This window comes from Lathamus discolor, chromosome 3 (assembly GCF_037157495.1).
Source record: "Lathamus discolor isolate bLatDis1 chromosome 3, bLatDis1.hap1, whole genome shotgun sequence".
NCBI lineage: Eukaryota > Metazoa > Chordata > Aves > Psittaciformes > Psittacidae > Lathamus > Lathamus discolor.
The window spans coordinates 140,028,679-140,050,233 of record NC_088886.1 but is presented as its reverse complement, the minus strand read 5'-3'; the positions used below and the strand labels follow the sequence as shown (position 1 = coordinate 140,050,233).

At 41.6% G+C, this 21,555-nt stretch overlaps 1 protein-coding gene across 1 annotated transcript in view; it reads left to right on the top strand.

Annotated features, from left to right (window-relative positions):
- LOC136011298 (VPS10 domain-containing receptor SorCS1-like) overlaps positions 1–21,555 on the top strand; it is a 295,003-nt gene that overhangs the window by 253,760 nt on the left and 19,688 nt on the right. The window contains exons 17-21 of the mRNA XM_065672946.1: positions 493–606; positions 1,599–1,770; positions 13,872–14,058; positions 18,051–18,184; positions 20,642–20,765. Coding sequence (XP_065529018.1) covers positions 493–606; positions 1,599–1,770; positions 13,872–14,058; positions 18,051–18,184; positions 20,642–20,765 — 731 coding nt within the window. The remainder of the gene's footprint in view (positions 1–492; positions 607–1,598; positions 1,771–13,871; positions 14,059–18,050; positions 18,185–20,641; positions 20,766–21,555) is intronic.

Below are 21,555 nucleotides of genomic sequence, written 5' to 3'. Positions count from 1 at the left end.
ATACACTGTTAATGTCTTCAGCTCAGAGCTCTCTGAGGGTTGTAAATTTTCTTCTACAGCTCATGTGATATAGTTTCCAGATACAATTAACTTTTTAGCACTTAAATTTTCTAAGATACGTCTGAGATAGCAGCGATTAAACTTAGCTTAGATCCTAGCTTTTATTATATTTTAGTCTAGAGCTGAACCCAAGAAGCACTGTTAGACTGGGGATGGAGAACACATCATGCAATAGCTAATAAACCAACTGGTCTGGTTCTGCTTGTTTGTACTGGGACATGTGCAAGGTAATTGTACCACCCCCCAGAAAAGCTAAAGCAGGATGAAGACTCTGTTCTAGGAATGAAAAAAATAAGAAATCTTAGTAAATAAGTTGAGTAAACCCAAAACTTGTATCAATAATAAAGAGCATGAACTAACACCTGTTTTTTTCTTCTTTTTTTTTTTTTTTTTTTTTTTTTTGTGTGACCATTTCTTTTAATGCTCAAACAGTGATTATGGATATGAACGTCACAGTAATGGGAAGTGTTTACCAGCATTTTGGTATAACCCATCTTCTTTGTCGAAAGACTGTAGCCTTGGACAGAGTTACCTCAACAGCACTGGGTAAGTGACACACCAGACTTTATTTAGCTAGAGCACCTATAAGGACTTTAACCCTATGACAACTACAGATTGCACTTACTATAGGCGTCTCAAAGCTGGCTGAAGCCCTTGAGACCTCTTCTTCACTGATTTTGTTGGGGTGTAGTCAGAACTCCAGATCTCCATCATGTATGGTCCAGAGCTTTCTCTGAAAAACGGCTAAATAAACTCAGGGGGAAAATTGTAAGGCCAAGGCTAAATCATTAAAGTCTCTGAAAAGACTCCTTTTAAAATCATGTGGGATCAGGTGAGGCGGAAATTGTGGAAAAACAATTAGAAGAAAGAGATTAACTGATAAATGTGTGAACTGAAGTAATAGCTGGGCAGCTATCCTGAAAGCAGATTACTCTTTGGCCTTCTTGGAAGTCAATGGAGGATGTAGTTTAAGTTAAGATGCTGACCTCAGGCATCATTTCTGATGCAAATGATTGAACCAACCAAAGGAATCCAAGCTGTTTTGTTTTTTTCTACACTAAAAGACAGGATTTGCTTTTTTCTTCAACTCTTGTTTTTGTAGCTCTTGAAAGTTAAGGCCACAGGGAGTGGCCTCACAGCTGATGGAATTAAGAGAGTATGTGAGAAGAGCTGTTAAACTATGCCTAGCAGTATAATAACTGAACACAGTTCTGTGCTGTATGTGTATATCATATATTTATATCTTTATAGTTATTTAGCACATAATATAGAGAAGAATATAATTTTATGTTTTAGACACTTTATTAATATGTGATATATAGGTGTGTTATACAGGAAAATATTACATGCCATTAAGAACTGTATTAACTATTTGTATGTTAGGCAAATGAAGCGTGGTTGGCTGAGACAAATGCTAAAATATATTTGGGAATCTGTTTTCTTCCAATCCTTTTAGTCCTCAAAACTTCCTCCCTGTTCCCAGCTAACCCTGTTACTATCTGTCAGCATCTTCCATAGATTTCTCTCTTCCTTTTCAGGTACCGGAAAGTTGTTTCTAACAACTGCACGGATGGTGTGAGAGAACGGTACACAGCAAAACCACAGCAATGCCCTGGCAAAGCCCCACAGGGCCTTCGCATAATTACATCTGATGGCAAACTGACAGCCGAGCAAGGGCACAACGTCACTTTCCTGGTACAACTGGAGGAGGTAGGCTCTATTTTTATGTTGCATCCCAGGCCCCGTGGGTGTGTTTGAGTCTGATTCATGCTAGACAAATTTTGCAGAGTGGTGAAGAGGTGAACCAAGAAAGTGTGGGATAAAGCTAGTCAGCTCCACGGTGTAGCTGGGTAGAGTTTGCTCTAAAATGTGACAGGTGATGTATGGAAATGACTGTTAACAGTATTGGAGTGCATAGGGTGATATCAAGGGAGACCTTGATAAAAACTTGGAACTGGTTTGGTTTGGGAATTTCACAGTAAAACTGGAGAGCACAGATTTGAATCCCAATCCCCACCCTTAACTGTGCTTTTGACTTCTTGCTGTGTTTGAAATTGAATTTCCATTTTTATTTGACACTGACTTTCAACCAAACATGGCTAATGTTGCAATCTAATGTGCTGATCTGTTCTCATCACACCAGTTGGTACATATTCTTTGGGTGTTTGTGGAGGAAATCTCAAGATGTCAACAGCAGCATTAAGTCTGAGACCGATTGCAAATGTGAAGCTGACTCAGACTGATCAGAGCTTGTGTTTTTGGTACATCTGTAACTTAACTTGCTGTGTCATTGTTCTCCTGTGTTCTGTTTTTGAATCCTTAGGAGAAGATGTTTAAAACCTTTTTGGCTGTTTTTTCTTCTCAGCACCTCTTCATCCATGTTCAATTGTAGGTGCCTAAATAATAACATTCACAAAGTAACTGTTTTCTCTTTTTCCCTAATGCAATTTAATCTCTTTAAGCTTCTACCCTTTTTCCTGTGTAGCTGGTTAATAAATCCTAAAACAACTATGCTTTTACACATCATCTCTTTGCAGCTTAGAGCATTCATGGAAATTACTTCTGACCCTCTCCATAGTAAATGTCATCTCTAGTGAGGAAAGAGAAATGAGGATGACCTCTGGAGCTGAGTTTTGTAGGGGTGTGTTGGGGTTTTTACATCTCCATTATTGACGCTTTTCCCAGCAAACAGGTGTCCCTATTTTTAAAGGGAATAGCATATAATAAATCATATCTAACCTGAAGCAGTTGTTTGACGTGAATGTCCATTTTCTCCAAAATGTGATCACTTTATATCAGTGTTGACAGTCATGCAACATTACTGCTATAGATGCAGTCATAACAGTATAAATATATAAATTCATCTGGATAAATTATTGATTTCTGTGTTTTTGAAGATGAAGATTAAAAAGTCCAAATCAAGATTCAAAGTCTTTAGGTTTAAAAAAAAAGAATTAAAAAGTCAATGAAGTTTTCATTGCAATGCCTTTCTAGTCTTAGCAAGGTTTTAAAACAGATTGAGAGAAAGAGATAGGTAATATGAGAAGTCATACACAAAGCTATCAAGGAATAATGCCAGTAGTCAGAGGGAGAGACCATCACCCACAGTATGAGAAGCTCAGGACAAATGTCTTGCTCTTCCTTCTGTGAGTGTTTCAGCTCACACATCCTGTAGGTATACTGTGACCACTCTGTCATACAGGGATCTGCTGTGAGTTGTTCTGTCTTATCTGTTGATTCCAATCTTTTTTGATGCCCTGCTTCAGTAGTCACCAGAGTCTGGAAGCAACACCTTCTCAATTAGGAGATGATGTCTTTCTCATGCTGTGTATCAAGAATGTAAAGTATGTTTTGATGAGCGAGTGAGCTTATGAAGAGATCTAAAGGGGAGCTTTTTTTTACTATATCTGATAAGGAAGAGGTTAGGAATTGCTGTGAGGGCTGAAACAGTATTGATCCACCTCCATCCTTTCTGATTACTCTCCCTGCTAGATGAAGCTTGATCTGCTCCTAGATTTGTCAATATAAAGAGCAACCAACAAAGCTTTTCGGTGAATTCGACCCAATCTTGCAATGATTCAGTTCAGTTTATATGCTGGAGGGAAGCAATGCCACCCAGAGGGACCTTGACACGCTTGTGAGGTGGGCTGATGCCAACCTTATGAAGTTTAACCACGACAAGTGCAAGGTCCTGCACCTGGGTTGGAGCATTTTGAGCTGATTTTGGGCTGATGTTGCAGCAAGAGAAACATTCAACAAAGATGAAGATTTGCCTGGCTATTTGTAAGCTATAGGAGAATAAACTGTGTTTATAGCAGTATAATTGTACATACATGTTTTTATTAACTGTTTGAATAGCAAAAATCACACTACTCGCTAGAAATATTAAAAAAAAAAACAGCAAAAGAACAACCACCCTTTTATACAATAGATACTGATTTCACAGAATCACAGAATAATTGAGGTTAGAAGGAATCTATGGAGATTTAGTCCTACCCCACTTCTCCAAGGGAACTTTTTTTTCCCCTTGCAAACATGGCTGTGGTATCACAAAACAGCTTGCAATTTTCCATTTAGTTCTGCCCTGCACAAGTATACAATCCAGGATGTTCAGTATCCACAAAATCTCTGACATTCCATTTTTGCTGAAAAGAAGGCATCAGGCAAAGTTAAAATAGGCTGGATATGTCTGTGTGTGTATGCATGCATGGTTTTCCCCAATGGCATGTGAAGAAAGTATATCCTATTCAAAGTATGCAGGGACTGTGAGAATGAAGACCCTGGGTCCACTGTAGGAGAGGATCTGGTTCATGACCGTCTTAAAAATCTGAACATGCACAAGTCCATGGGATTTGACGAAATCCATCTGCAGGTCCTGAAGGAGCTGGCAAATGAAGTTGCTAAGCCACTGTCTGTCATATTTGAAAAATCGTGGCAGTCAGGTGAAGTTCCTGACGACTGGAAAAAGGGAAATATAACCCCCATTTTCAAGAAGGGGAAAATGGAAGACCCGGGGAATTACAGACCAGTCAGTCTCACCTCTGTGCCTGGTAAAATCTTGGAGCACATTCTCCTGGAAGGCATGCTAAGGCACATGGAAAACAACAAGGTGCTTGGTGACAGCCAGCATGGCTTCACTAAGGGGAAATCCTGCCTGACCAATTTGGTGGCCTTCTATGATGGGGCTACAGAATTGATGGACAAGGGTAAAGCAGTTGATGTCATCTACCTGGGCTTGTGCAAAGTTTAACACTGTCCCACACGACATCCTTGTCTCTAAATTGAAGAGACAGCATTTGATAGGTGGACCACTCGGTGGATAAAGAACTGGCTGGCTGGCCGCACACAGAATTGTGGTCAATGGCTCGATGTCAGGCTGGAGACCGGTAACGAGTGGTGTCCCTCAGGGATCGGTGTTTGGACCGGTCTTGTTTAACATCTTCGTCGCTGACATGGACACTGGGATTTAGTGAGCCCTCAGCAAGTTTGCCGATGACACCAAGATGTGTGGTTCAGTCGATACACTGGAGGGAAGGGATGCCATCCAGAGGGACCTTGACACACTTGTAAGGTGGGTTGATGCCAACCTTATGAAGTTCAACCATGACAAGTGCAAGGTCCTACACCTGGGTCGGAGCAATCCCAGGCACAGCTACAGGTTGGGCAGAGAAGAGATTCAGAGCAGCCCTGCAGAGAAGGAGTTGGGGGTGCTGGTCGATGAGAAAATGAACATGAGCCGGCTGCAGTGTGTGCTCGCAGCCCAGAAAGCCAACCGTATCCTGGGCTGCATCAAAAGGAGCGTGACCAGCAGGTCGAAGGAGGTGATCCTGCCCCTCTACTCTGCTCTTGTAAGACCTCACCTGGAGTATTGTGTGCAGTTCTGGTGTCCTCATCATAAAAAGGACATGGAACTGTTGGAACAAGTCCAGAGGACACCACAAGGATGATCAGGGGACTGGAGCACCTCCTGTATGAAGATAGGCTGAGAAAGTTGGGGCTGTTCAGCCTGGAGAAGGCTGCATGGAGACCTCATAGCAGCCTTCCAGTATCTGAAGGGGGCTATAGGGATGCTGGGGATGGACTCTTCATTAGGAACTGTAGTGATAGGACAAAGGGTAACGGGTTCAAACTTAAACAGAGGAAGTTTAGATTAGATGTAAGGAAGAAATCCTTTTCTGTAAGGGTGGTGAGGCACTGGAATGGGTTGCCCAGGGAGGTTGTGAGTGCTCCATCCCTTGCAGTGTTCAAGGCCAGGTTGGATGAAGCCTCGGGTAAGATGGTTTAGTGTGAGGTGTCCCTGCCCATGGCAGGGGGTTGTAACTAGATGATCCTAAGGTCCTTTCCAACCCTAACTATTCTATGTTTCTATTCAACCCTTTTCCTCTGGAGTGAAGGTCAATATTTTAAGTGCTACACCTGATGAGGAGTCTTCCTTTAGCTTGTGTCATAGTTAATATCTTTCAGGATGTAAAAAAAAAAACAGTGGCCTTTGCTTGTCTCATAGTTCCTTTGCATCTTAACATCTCTTGCATCCCTCTGAGACAGTTTGTTTGAAGCCTTCAGATCTGCAGAGCTGCAGCCTCCCATCTCCCTTTTGAGCCCAGGTACAAGAGTTCATTTGATATTTGTACTCCTATTATCTTTCTAGGGCTTTCTGATCCATCTAAGGACCTACCTGGGTCTGAAAAGAGTGAACCGCAGAGGCAGGCTCACTGGAGGTCCTGAAAAGTCACTGCATCTCTGTAGTGGAATGGATTACTAAGAGAGTATGAGGAGGCAAATAGCAGTAGTAAAGACCTGATGTGTTCACTTTGGTGTGGGAATCCAGGGCAGGAACCATGGTGCAGGGTTTTGTTGTAGATCTTGCTTGTGCCTGAAGGCTGGGCCTGTGTCATTCTGACAATAACACAATATCAATATCAATAAAAGACGTCTAAAGAGAAACAAAGACAAGGCATTCAGAAGTGTTCTGCTATTGAGGAAGGCAAAAAAGGAAAATAATTACTGAATATGTGCAAGCGAAGGAACCAAAACCATCAGTGCGTAGAGCATTGCTGATTCCTAAGTTTCTGGCCCAGTTTCTCTAAACCTGACTCACAATAAAATTTTCCTGTAAAGCATTTATATTTGGTAGCACATAAATATCATTAGGAAAACCAACCAACAGTTCATATTTAAATGATCTGAGTGTAAGTATGCTTTCCAAAGTGGTCTATTTTGTCACCTTTTAGGATTTCTAAAACTGTTTGCAATGTCACCTCACACTTAATAACTTTGGTCTCATTACTGGAAAGGTTTCTCCTGGTTAGTTCTCCTATTAATCTGGGTATAATCATAATGATATTTTTATTGTGTGACAACAGCCAGAAAGCATCAGTACTTCCTTTTATAATTAGCATATGTCCCATTTTACAAAGCATTGCAAAAGTGTTTAATAAGGAGAGCACCATACTTAAACGGGTAATTTTGCTCTTAAATTTCTATTGAGCTAAGCAGAATAGTAACAGCATCTTTATCACTAAATGGCAGCACATGAGAAAACTAGTTATGCTTAAAAACAAATTTTCCTATCTCCCCAAAATTCTGCCAGTTTAAATGTTAATCTTTTGCCCTGGTGTGGGATGTATGCCCAGATTCAAGGCTAGTACCTCTAACACTGCAGAGTTCAACAATAGAGCTGTTCTCAGCCTAAGCAATGTGAATCCTAACTTTATTTTTGCACAGCAACAAAAGATCTCCCAAACAAAAAATCACAAAGCCATTTTTCCTACTGAAGTTCTTCAGCCCAATGTCCTTGACATATTTCTCTGCTCTGTTGTAGAAAATAGAGGAATTTTATTAAGTGTATTGTTTCTGTGTGTTTTCCTCATCACATGGTCATATAGGTCTCTTGCCTGTCACAAACCCAATTGTTATTTGTGTGTTTGAGTTATTTGTTAGAACATCAGACGCTTGTGCTTTCAGAAGAGACACTGAAAGCTGCAGCCTCCAGAACAACACTATTCAGCACAATGGCTTTCAAACTTGTTTCATCTGATTGCTCATACATCTTTGCTGAGGAGATGGACAGTAAAGACATTCAGAGTAGAAAGGTTCAGGGATTTGGCTCTTTCATTACAGATAAGTCACAGAGAAACTGCCTCCTCTATTTTATTTTTTTTTTTTAATTTTGATAAAATGACAACCAAGAGTCTTTGACATTCCAGGTCTGCCTCAGTTGTCACTTGACAAAGTCACTTGACTAGGAGTAGGCTTTGTCTTGCTTTTGACTACTTGCTGCTGCTGCTGTATGATGTTTGGATTAGACTAATGTGTGAGGAAAGCTCATTTGTTCCTACAGTTCAAGCTATGGGCTAGAATTCAGGCAATCTAAACTCATTCCTGAGCTGCACTCTGAGCTCCTTCTGCACGACCTTGAGTAAGAAGCATAAACTTTTGTTTTTTCATTCCCCCCTTTGATATTCCCTCATTTGAAAATAGAGCTTTGTTTTCTCCCTCGTGCCCTCCATGCCTTTCATTTATGTGTTGAATGCATGTAAGGCCAGAGAACTCTCTCTCACTTAAAACCACTAAGGTACATTGTGTCTCAGGTGCATTTAACGAGCCCAGGTATCTTGCCGGGGGACAATGCCATTAGCATTTCCCACCTCAGCACTGTCATTTGGTGCAATTCAGCATTCAACTCAGCTGAAGTCTCTGGAGATGAGCTTAGCATTAGGATTGTTTTGATTGTTGATGTATTCAAATTAAAGATGCAAAGCTAGTAGTACTTAAAAGTATAGTCTGTACTTTTTCATGGCATCCTACTGTGTTCCCTCTCTTGATATCACAAGTTAACTTGTAATGATTACAGAAATAGGAAACCATCATCCTAACCTTCAGTGCCCATGCTGAATCATGGCTGTTTATCTCACTAATACTTCACATCACTGTTAATAACACATAGATGAAAGACCAGCACATCTCCTCTCCCCTACCACTGATTTCTCAATTACAATCGTATTTGCTGCATTACTGATGATGACAAGCTGGTTGGGAGAAATCGGATACTTTCATGCATTTTTAAATTCATCGCTGAAGTTCCATGAAAATGTGTGAACATTGACCTCACCTTCATGATGACACACAGTACTGCAGTCTACTAATGTGCTTCCAGTCACACAACTTGAATTATTCTGCATAATCCTGAGAGGCTGTACTTACTGATTCCTGTGGAGCACAAGATTTAGTCCAGTAGAAAAAGCTCGTAGCTGAGTTGAGTTAGCATAATTGGCAGTCAGAATGAATGCTTTGATTAGGAAAATTAACTGGTTTGGTGTAGAAAAAGAAGCACATATAAAAAGCATCAAGCTATTTGCTCTGATAAAAGGCACATTTCAGTTTCTGATTTTAAAATGTTAAAAACATCTCTCTGAAAGCAGGAATTTACACAGGAAGGCATGTTCTTCAGTACTTGATCAAGTTGGACTTGAATATCTGTTTAAAATTAACCATATGCTTTAAACAGACATAGGCTAAAGTTAACCCATGTGTAGATGTTCCATTGAAACACAAATATCTTTGATGGATGTTTCCTGGTGGTGACAGGAACATGCCAAAAAGGCTTAATCGAAAGAAAGCACAAAACATTAATCTGTTAAGACAATCCAACAGCAGCAGCATCTATCTCTTGCAAAGGATAATTAAATCTATTATCAACATGTGTAAGGAAGACGCACAAGTCAGTGCATAACTGAAGACTTAAAAATGAAATCTGAAACACGGGAACCAAAATTTAAAACCTTGAACTGTGTTTCAGTGTTTAAATAAGTACAAGTATTGGAAGTCAATAAGGAAAATTAATTATTACTGCCCTCCGGGCAAGATTCAGAGAGAACGAGAGAAAATCCATCTAGGTGGTTCTCATACACCAAAATACTGAGAGCTGCATAAAAGTAATCAAAATGTAAAAGTATTGTTGCAAACTCTACAGGCTGTTTCTTGATGTACCCTGAGGCAGGAAGCGTCACAGAGGTTTTTTGAGCATCCAGGCCCTGTGTACACTCCAGACTTATTATTTTGGCAAGATACAGAAAAATGTGCATTGGGGTAGGAAAAGAGGGGGCGAATCTTCTGTGCTTGGAAACCCCTGGCTATTTAGTGAGAAAATACCTTAGAAAACAGTAAATTCCTGATTTACATTTAGTAACAAATGTATAGGTAAAGGACATAATATGGGGGCTTAGGAAACTTGTTTTTGATTCCCAGGGTTTCTTTTCAGGCTGAGAAGACTACTCATGCTTGAAGTTCAGCATATGCTTAAGTCTGGCTGAACTAAAGCTTTTATCAAGATGGCAGTGTATTTCAGGTTATATCCAAGCTTGTGAATATTGCATATATCTAGTACAAAGTATAAAACATCCAACAGAAGTTGTTTCAATTTTTCAGCAGTTGTAATTGGTTGTTAACTAGCGAAGTGTGATTAAGATACAGGAGCTGAATGCAGAGATATCACCACAAGCAGCCAGCTTGGCATATTTCTCCCTTGATGCCTAAGAGCACTGGCATTAAAGACCTCTTACAACAAAGGCCACAGAGGCTGGCCAAACAAAGCACCATGCTGATTGCACCGATGTGTTTCAATGTGGCTGCAGAAGTAATGCAGGAAACTTTGTGTCTGCCCTAATCGAGCCAAAAGCTTCAGAAAAACTTTATCATGTAGTATTGGTCTTGTCAAAATGATGATGAGAAGCTGGAAAAAGCAACAGGAGAGGGTTTTGCAAGGTGTATGTATATGCATCAAATTGTCGCAAAATAGAACTTCTCTTCATAGAATCAATCATAGAATCACAGAATCAACTAGGTTTGAAAAGACCTTTAAGATCATCAAGTCTAACCATTACCCCAGGACTGCCAAGACCACCACTAAACCATGTCACTGAGGGCCTCGTCTATACAGGCTTTGATCACTTCTAGGAATGGTGATTCTACCACTTTCCTGGGCAGCCTGTTCCAATATCTGATCACCTCACTTGGTAAAACAGCCCCTTGGAAGTGGCTCTGAAGAGTTGGCTGAGACAGAGGCACTGAAGCTGATGTTGATCAGATGTGGGATGTATGGGAAAGGTTTTTATTTTGGCTCACCTGCTTTCTCTTCCTTTCTTATTCTGCCTGTGCTCTTAGCTGGCACAGATGAAACATTAAAACACATCAAAACACAGTCTCTTTGTTTTCCTGACATTTTTTTCTCCCACTTCCTAAGCTAGAATTTAAAATGTCAGCTTTTCAAAATATGGTATTTTCAGTTAAGTGGTATAGCCTGGATCTTTCTGAATGGAAAATGTATTTCCAGGTCACAGGGTTTTAACACAAACCAGGAAAGGCCAAGACAAGTGAAAAAGACAGGGGGAACAGCAGCTGAAGCTCTTCTCTAATTAGATTTTCAGATGTCTCTGTCAGTATCTTTTCTCCCTAGGGAATTTGAAAGAAAAATTGAAATCTAAATCTTGTGTGCCTTAGAAATGGGTCCCTTCCCTGGTGATACCTGTGGACATTGGGGGTTTCATGGCTATGGACAAAATGAAGACAAGAAAAACAAAAAAACATTCATTAGAGCACAGAGTTTGACACTTGCAGATTCAGGGGTGTTCTAAAATACTGTCAGTCTTTTCATCTTCCTCTGCTACCTCAAGTGTGCAGAGGGATATACTTTGACCTGAAACAGACTTCAACTGCATGACCTTAAATATCCTCTGAAAGGACAAAGCCAGGAGGGTCCCTGTGGTGGTGCAGTTTTAACCATGTGAACAGCAGAATGGCTTTACTCTTTGAAGATATCATCTCTTTTTCAGTAGGAAAAGATGTCTAAAACCCTAGTGGTGATGCACCTAGAAGAATTGGGAGAGCATCTAAGGGTACTTCAGAGGTCTCTGTCTTTGGTCTGAGTCCAGCACCATGCTTGAAAGACTATATTCCCGCTCTAAAAGAGGTTTAGAGCTGAGGAGCTCATGTGTGTTCGCTTCCTTCTGTGGAGGCATATCCCATTTGATGCTTTCTCTTGTCTTGGTCAAACAGACAGGAGTGCCCAAACCACTGCATCACATTTGAAGCTGCATATTTTCTTTCAAATAACTCAATTCAGTGAAGGGCACAACTGTACTGAAGACTGTCTCCTCTGTTCCCCACGGCTCTTCATGAGGACTTGCCCGCTCCCTTTAATTGATCCTCTGTGCAACACAGGTAGGAGCCCTTGGCTCAGCGATTTGTGTCACAAAGAACATAAGCAGGTGGTTAAACTTCCAGTAAAGCATCCAATGGAGAACTTGAGGAGAGCCTTGCTGAATGGAGGCCTTAGTATTTTGCATTGCTCAAGCACCTTTCTTAGGTTTGACAATATGTCATTGAGAACTCCAGATATTACCACGTTAATTACTAAGAAAAGCTTAGTTGAGAACTGCCCAAGGGCAGTCTGGAGCTGAGTTAGCATGCAGTCTAACCACTACAGCTTCAGCCTATAAAAAGAGAGGATCTGGGAAAATTTCTCTCTCTTGCCATCCCCAGGTATAGCTCTGGTCTTCCTGCTTTCCATTCAGGCAAGGACTATTTCTGCCTTCACACCAAGTTATAAAAAGACCGAGAGAACATGAGGAATATAAAGCTTATGTTACAATTCCCTCCCATAGTCACATACACACACAAAATTCCCCTTTCTGATGTGGAAACCTGCCTAATGCCAACCATTTGCTTGGGTAGTTTTCACTGCAATTGGGCATACAGAGGACTGCTTCCCTCTCAAGGGAAAAACAAAACAAAGCCAAAAATCAAACAAAATTAAAAAAAAAACCCAAAACAAATCAAGCCAATCAAATCAATTCAATCTCCTTTCAGCCAGTATTATGAACTGCCCTCAGCTATTGATTTACCAGCATTCTTCCAGACAGTGGCAGTTACTTCAGCGAGCCAGGCTGTGGAGTGAACTGCTCCATAGCAACAGCCAGCAAGTGTGAACATAGCATCATGCAGAGCCACTGAGGGCAACATTCACAAGGAGTAAAAATGCTTAAAGTTAAGACAAGGTACAGCATCTTACCTAAAAGTGAGAGGGTCTATATCAGCCACATTTGTATACAGTTCCGTGTCGGCTGTGTAAGTATTCAGCTGTCAGAAACTGCCCTTATCAGGAGCATGTCACTGCCTTGTGATACAAGAAGATGTTAAAAAGTGTTTCATGTGTGTGTGACATAGCTTATATGGACTTTAGTAAGCAAGCATGACTCACTTGTTAGTCTTTTAAACAGGCTTAAAACCAAAAAAAAACCATATAAAATACTTTTTATTTGTGAAGCAGAATAAAGAAATTACATTGCTTCCCTCTTTGGGCTTTTAAAAGCCTTTTGGGCTGGGTGACCGATGTACAGTTTGATGAAGCTGCATGTACCCGGCTGGAATTCAGTTTCGGGACTGGAAGATAGAAGCCTATTTCAGGATTGTTCTGTTTGTTTCCTAGCTGTGATTTTTCTGTATATATTGTAATTTATGGTATCAGTTCTGAAACATGCTAGATTAGCAGCCTAGGAGAATAATGTCACAAAATGGCATTCTGAGTTACACCACAAAGCTACTCTGCTGGGATTATCTCTCGGCAGGAGGAGAAAAGTTTAATCAGATCTGTCAGTTTATTAGCCTTTCCCTTCTGAGGCAGGCACAAAGGGTCCCACTTAGTGTCAGCAGTGTTGGTAGATGTCCTGAAATAAATACAGATCCAGCTCATTTTAAATCAGGCCACTGAGCAAGTCATGAACTGCTGTAAGCTGTCATTATCATGTGAAGCTGAAGCAGTTCTTTTGACACCCCACCCCTTTTGATATAGTTGACCTTTCCCTGAAGACTTCTTAGTTTTAGCTTTCTGCTTTTTATGGTTTTAAATACAAAAGCTCACATTGTAGGTTGTTCAAAAGGCTCCCGAGACAATCTCAATAGCTACCCATGTCCTGAGTGCTTACTGACATGATCACCATTCCTCTCTACAACTCTGCTCCTCACTGTAAGAAAGCCCAGGGGAAGGAGACAGCGTACTTTCCAGAAGATCCCCTAGTGCCCCTGATGATTGGGAAAGCCAGGGCTACACCTTGGAGGACACCTTCACAGTGCAACTGAGTCAGTCTCAAGAATGGGTCACTTCACCGAATACTGAGCAAGTTGATGAAATGGCCACCTTTCTTCTGGTAACAGCAGACCTTGTGACTATCCACTGGTTGGTCTAGGTCACCCCACTGGTCCAGTCTCTCAAAAGAAAAGCAGAGTTGATTCTGACCCTTTCTCTATCACCACAGGGAGACCTCCAGAGATCCCTCATTCAGGTGGATTTTGGAGATGGCATCGCTGTATCATATGCGAATCTCAGCTCGACAGAAGATGGGATCAAGCACATCTACCAGAATGTGGGCATATTCCGAGTGACTGCGATGGTGGAAAACAGCCTGGGTTCTGACAATGCTGTCCTCTACTTGCATGTAACATGTATGTATGTTCATATTCACTGTTAGGTGCTGTCATTATAGATGACATTTGGGGCTTTGCAGCTGGGAACAGAGTGGTGGGGTCTGATGAGTGTCCTCCAGCAGAGGACTCCAGACTGAGAGGAGTCACAAGCGAAAGTGACATTTGCTTTTTAAACTATATTCCACCTCTAATTTTGGGTATTCTAATTTAGGACACCTCAAAAGAGTGTCCAGCCCTTTCTGAGACACACCTTCGTTAGCATGTTTACCCTTCTAGAAAAACAAAGACATTGAGGATCTTGAATCACTTTTCAAAGCCTTGGCTTTTAGTTTGTACATGTATTTTGCCCACTAATGAAATACAACCACCTCTGGGAGGGAAAACAGTACATTTCAGTCTTTCTGTTGTCATAGGAACCAAAATCATAATGTTAAAGAGTATTACAAGAAAAAATATTATCTTCACATTGCTCTTCTGCTGTTCTTTTTAACCTCTTTATACTTCAGCTCTGATTTGCAACCGAAATGTATCTCAAGTCCTTGCATGAAAACAGCAATGTGTTCTTTCATATTAATTCCAGCACATGGTTATGAATGCAAAAGGGTCAACCTATTACTGAAATTTTGTAACATCCTTAATGGATTTTGTTTGGAGCATCATTTTCCTTACACAGTGTGTGTGTGGCTGTGGTGTGTGTGTGGGGGGTGGGGGTAGGGGTGGAGGGTGTGTGTGTGTCAGTGATTTATGTTTCAACTGTGCGCTTCTGTACCAGATTTACTGAAAAAAAAAAGGGAAATACCAAAACTTGAAGTTATTATAACAGGAATGCCACTTACCTTCTGCCAGATTAACTCCACATACTGTCTTGATAATTTAGCACATTCCACATATTTTAACTCTAGTTTTGGAGTTAATTGATACGGCATGAAAGCAGCTGCCTCTTCAGTGGAAGAGGGCAGCTCTTTAACAGTGCACTGTCATATCAACAGATGGGAGCAGTGGGAGGTATAACTGTGGGAGATAGGAGGTTTATGAGGGAGCACTAGAGAAGCAGGAGCAAAGATCTCCCTGAATGCCTCCCTTCAGAAAGACCTTTGGCTGGCAGATGTCCAGCCTTCGTTCTCACTCGTAGTGGCTTTGTCGTTTATAGCTGGTTTAATCCATTTTCTTGAGACATTGGAAGCTTAAGAACCATTTTGATTAAGCAGTAGATGAAATAAACAATATTCAGACACATTTGTGTGATTTAGCAGCTGATAGTGTATTGAATAGGTAACGTGTTTTGAATAGGTAATGCCAGCACAAGACTTAAAATACTGCATGATCATTGCAGCCAGGCCCAGATTACATGTGCCTGAGCCCCTGCAGAAGTGACAGCTCCAAGGGCTATGTCTCACCTTTCTCTACATGACAAGAAATAGTGACTTCAAAACAGGTTGCAGACCAAGCATATTGTCACTCAGACTAGCAATAGATTGGCTGAGGGCCGAGATGTACAGTAAATCCAGACCCCTCCAAAGCCTAACACCTAGATCCACAAAGTTTCTAAATCCTGTTTAAATTCTTCTATTGCCAGTCAGCCCTTTGCTTAGGGTGTATGAGCTTAGCCTTTGGAGAGTTTTGTAAAAATATCTGTCCTTGCGATAGACACACTGTATTGCTAAGATCCACAGAAAAGAAGTGTGCAGCCTGAGCAGGTGAATGGATACTAACTGGGTGACACCTTGTTTCAGGGTTAATACATGAGTGTGTGGAGTGAGATCTGGTCCTTCCGACACCCTTCTCTCTATGTAGCCAGCAGTCTTGCTGAGGGGAGAGCTGCAGGCACTGAACCACAGTGCTTGTGATCTCAAACATAAGAGTAAAGCCTCCATCCCATGCCCTCCTCATCCTGCTGCAGCTGCAGGGCCAGTTCACATCAGCAGTGCCTTCGCTGCACTTGGTCCAGGGATACAGAAATGCAGGTTTTTGGAAGGCAGGAGCATTTTGGGGTGGATGAAAAGTAAATTCTATATAAACTGCTTCTCCAGCCAATCATCTGTCTCTGAACTGTCCTGACAGGCCAAAATTTTCCCCTGGAAAGTTAGTTACTCATTTGCCTGAATGCTTCAGAATAATGTCACCTGTCCAAGTGAGCATCTTGAGAAGCTTCTCTCTTTCTGTTGTCCGGGACTTGTACCCAGTGTTTTCCTGGGGCAGGAGAAGGTTTGTAATCTCCATAGCCCTGCATGAAGCTCAGAAATGAATTCTCTTCAAACTGATGTAGGAGAAAGCAGTCTTCTAACAAGCTAAGGGCCTATCCAGAGTGAGCTATCCCCATCTGCTGGCCAGATAATAGGTCGGCATTTCAGCCACTTTGACCCATCAGCTATGTGCGCAGTAATACTCAGGCAGATTTGGCTTCCTTTGGCTATTCTTTCATGTTCTTTCCTAGCTGACACATGATGAAGGTCCAAGGAGATGCTGGGCACACTCTTCAGTGAAGTATCATTTAAGACATGTTCAGAGCAGTTATGTTCGAGTGTATCAGACTTTACATGGGCTCCATTGGCACTGCTGTCACTGCATCAGGTGTTCGGAAATGTATTCCTTTAGAGGACTGTTCTGACACTGGGTGTTTGGCAAACATCCCAAAGGATACTAGAGCTGCAAAATATCTATCCTGGCAAACTGCTGTTTTTCAGGTCTTAGAGTCTTGCTGAAAGAGGCACAGCCTTATCGTGGAAACGTATCTGAGCAGGGGAATGCCACTAAAATCATAAGGGTGAAATCCTGGCTCCTCGTGAATTTTCAAGAAGATTGTTGACTGCTGATTATAAAAGAGAAAATGAGCCATGGTCTGCTCTATAGCAGGCTTTAGTTAGTCTGATCGTGCATAACTCCTAATTGGGCTGCTTCAGGTTAAGCTGTGGCAGTGTCTACAGCTCAGAGTAAACTGCATTTCAGTAGTGTGTCAGAAACGCTGGCCCTTGTTTATTCTGGCATTGTTTATACAGTCTGAATTTGGAAAATGTTTCCATACCTCTCTATGCCTGTGTGTGCTGTGTAGGGGTTTAGGGTGCTTTCTCCAAAATAGGTAGTGTTCCTTTGGGTTGAAAAGCAAGGTCCAAGTGGTGATATGTGCATGGGATATGTCCTGAAAAATCCTCTCCTGAAATATAAAATCCTTTAGTAGTGCATCTCAACTGCATATGGACAGTTAATCCTCCCAGGCTGTATTTTTTGCTTATCATCACAGGGGAGCTTGCAGATGTAGGACATGTAGGTGTGGCCTTAATTTGTTTAAGAAACCCATATCCCCTGGGGTTTCTTTCTTTTTCTTTCTCTGTCACTCAGGACAATCGCTTTGTTCTCTAAGTGAACAGTCAGAACACATTTTAAAAAATAATCTATAGAAAAAGATGTAACAACAAAGGCCCATCTGTCTCCAGAAGATGGGAAATGTGTAACCCTGGGCATAATGTCGCTTGTCGAATGAATTATGTTCTGTTTATACTAAAGAAATAAAAGAGTTCATTGAGGAAAAGGAGGGAGTACAAGGTAACATTAAAATTAAGGCACTCAGTGAATAGCTACCTTCAGGTAGAGTTCAGCTGATATAAGCAGATACACCACTGCTGAAGTTCACCAAATCTTGGCAGTTTGCATCAGCAGAGATGCTTCATGATCCCTGAAGCGATTTGTCTTGCACATCCTTATGTCTTGCTGGTGAAGGCCATATTCGCATAACAGGGCTCTGCCCCTATTGTTTAAGTCATATATAAAATTCTTTAGCATATGATATTCATCCAATTTTTTCAGGTCCAAATACATGGGTAACTCCTGTTCTGTGAGGAACAGATTTAAGCTTTCCTCTCTAGAAATAGCACCAAACTGAAACTTTAACTGCCGTGCCCCACAGTGACCAGGACAATGTCTTTCCCCTAAACCAGTTGATTTCCCCCAGTTCCATTCTCCCCCAGGTTATTTCAGATGGAGGAGGGACTCACCTACCTCTTCTGTCTCTGCAGGCCCCTTGGAACATGTTCACTTATCTCTACCATTTGTCACCACAAAGAACAAGGAGGTCAACGCCACAGCAGTACTGTGGCCGAGCCAAGTGGGAACACTTACTTATGTCTGGTGGTTTGGGAACAACACGGAGGTTTGTATTCCCTGTGGACTGAGGTCAGAATAATCCTGGAGGAGCTCTCTGACTGTGGAGGGAGGGAGAGAGGGATCTGGGAATGCTTCTAAATAGTAATGCAAGAAAATTATAATCCAGAGACCAAGAAACTAACGATTCTTTGATATATCAATGCTGGAATGCAAGAACTGCTTTGTGTTCATTGCTGTGATTTAGCTGTAGGATTTAGTGCCATTTCATGCAAATTGCCAATAGCTTTCTTCCTGCATTTTCATCAAAGTGGATGTCATGAACCAAAATCCAGAAGAGTTTCTATGTTTTCCTCCACCATCCCTTCTTCAAAAACAACAACAGCAAATCTCAGGGATTTGTTGTTGTTGTTGTTTGGGTTTCTTTTTTTTTTTTTTTTTTTTAGGAAACCGACCTTTCAAACTTATGCTGGTTTTATATCTGGAAGTTACTTTACATAGCCCTAGAGTTTAAACCTCATTTCTCTGGTGACTAACAAGGGAAGAGACTGCCATCAGCTCTATGCCTCCCCTGAAATATACTGAGCCGAATCCTGAGCCCCCACGCTGTATGTTAAACCACATGTGTAAGAAGATTTAATTATCATGTGCTACTGGTGGATAAAATGGTTCCAAACACACCTCGCTGCCTCTGGGCTCTGCTTGGATATGAGAACAGTATGCAACACATTCCACTGCATCTATGCTTGCAGTGCAGGAAATTCTGCATAGGTAGTTGTCGTGGTTTAAACAAAAGTCATCCATAAATCACGCAGTCGCTCTCTCACTCCCCCCCCTTCTTGCCCTCCCCCTACTCCTGGAGGGACGGAGAGGAGAATCGAAAAGAATGCAACTCCCATGGGTTGAGATAAGAACAGCCCAGTAACTAAGGTATAACACAAATCACTGCTGCTACCACCAATAATAATAATGATAAAGGAAATAACAAGAGGAAAGACTACAACACCTCAACACCAGCCGACCAATAACTCGCCCCACTCCCCCCAGCCGAGCACCGACCGATACCTTGTCCAACCCTGCCATCCCTCCCTTTTGGGTAACTCTCCGTTACATCCTGGGTATGATGTGATGTGGTATGGAATACCTCTTTGGTCAGTTTGGGTCAGGGGTCCTGTCTCTGCTTCCTCCCGGCCTTCCCTCCTCCCTGGCAGAGCATGAGGCTCAGAAAGTCCTTGACCAGACCAAACATTTGAGCAGCAACTGAAAACATCAGCGTTATCAGCACTGTTCCCAGGCCAAAAATCAAAAACACAACGTTCCACCAGCTACTAAGAAGGAGAAAAACAACTGCTACTGCTGAACCCAGGACAGCAGTGTAACTGTTATTTTTTATACCTTTGTGGCTGAAATACCTGGAGACCCTGACTAGTTTCTGAGGGGAGAAATTCACATGGATTTTGTAGAGCCAGAAGGGACTTTCAACCACACATGGTTATCTTCTGTATAATGCAGGTCCAAGGGTTTCGTCAGTACCTTCTGCTCAATTTGACTCTTTGTGATTAAGGCAGAACCTGACTTCTTTTTTTTTGTGTTAATAATTCCCCTTGGATGATGTAGAATTCATTGCTTCTTTTTCTTACCTGCTCCCCAGCTATTTCCCCACAGCTAATTATCCTGAGCTTTGAACACATGAACTCTGTTTGTAGTCAGAATGTATCTATCTAGCTTCGGTTTTCAAACTGTTGGATCTTGTTATGTCTTTGTTTGTAGATTAAAGAACTCTCTGTACTATCAGAAATCATCTTCCCCTAGAGGTACTTACAGGCTGTGATTGTCACCTTTTAACCTTTCCTCTGATCTACTAAGCTCCTAAGTGATCAGAGTTGGTCTAACTCTGTTCTTGTTGAAGTGAGAGTTTTACTACAGACTACAATGGCAACAGTTTAACTTAATACTGGGTGCTTTGAAGTTCTCACCCAGTTCATTAATAAGCAAAAACACAAGTTAGAGCAGAGACCGCTGCAAGAGGACACAACTCATTGATAAATTGGTTGCATAACAAAGCAAAGTGAGGGGATCTGTGTCCTCACTAAGCACCATCACTTTCCAAAAGCGACGTCTCCATGTCTAATGAGAAACCCCTATACAAATGAGAAATCTTAATTTGCCTCCTGGTTCTGTCACAACCTCCTTGAGTTGTGGCAGAACAAACAAATGACTTAGAGCTAGTTCTGGGAGTGTGGCACCTGAGCACCTGATCTTAAAACTTATCGTCTTTGGAAATTACAGGTACCTCAGTTTAAATTTCAGGAGGACATCCTCATCTGGATTCCTGGATCCTCCCCAGAAAATTGGCTTCCAAATCTTGGGAACCCTTCTATGTCTTAAGTTTCCAAGCTGGAACTAACTCCCCAACCCATCCCAATAGGATAGAGAGCCAAACTCATTTTTGCTTTTCATTTCCAGTCAAATTAACTTAATTTCTCTTTTTCTGATGTGTTTGCAGCCACTGATCACCTTGGAAGGGAGCATCGCATTCACATTTTCTGTGGAAGGGATGAATACCATCACCGTTCAGGTCTCAGCAGGGAACACAATTCTTCAGGACACAAAGACTATCGCTGTGTATGGTGAGTTCTTCCCCCTTCATTTCACAAGGGGTTCTCCATAGTCAAAGAGCTAGAGAGCCAGATTATATGGCAGGAACATGAGGTCTTTATTCCAGTATGCTCTGAGTGAGACAGTAAGCTCAGTTCCAGTGTTATCAGTTCAGCATAACATCTCTGAAGGCCACTGACTGGCATTGGTCTAGACAGGGATGACTGCAGAATATTGATCTCCTTCCCACAGACCTTGCATCTGCTCTATCACTATTTGGTCATCCTTATATAATTGTCAAAATATTAGGTTGTTTTGCAAGCTGTTTTTTCCCCTTCTTGGCCAGCAGAGGCCTCTTAACTCATGCAAACGCTGCTTAGCTTGAAAGATAATTCAGCGCTGTGTGTGTAGTTCTGTACAGAAATCTGTACTGATTTGATACTGTACTCATGCCTCACAAGCACTCAGGGCACACAAATATGTAGTGTAGATGGAGCTGAAGAACCAGCCACAGGGAATCTCAGTTTTAGCTTTTTTATACTAAGGACATGATCATAATGATCAATGCAGAATCTCTCTTAGCAACAACAAAGATTAAGAAGTGTGTTTTCCAAGGCTAGTCCTCTCCCACCTTTATCCCTGTCCCTTTCCAGTTAAGATTTCAAATATCTGGGGTATGTCTATGAGAGTACAATCACAGCTTACTTTCATAGGGCTTGCCTGCTTCAGAAGTCAAAGAGAATGTAGCATTTACTTTACGCTCCCAATACAGTTCCCTTTCCATTGTTATTCATTCATTGAAGTAAAGAGTGATCACCTTTT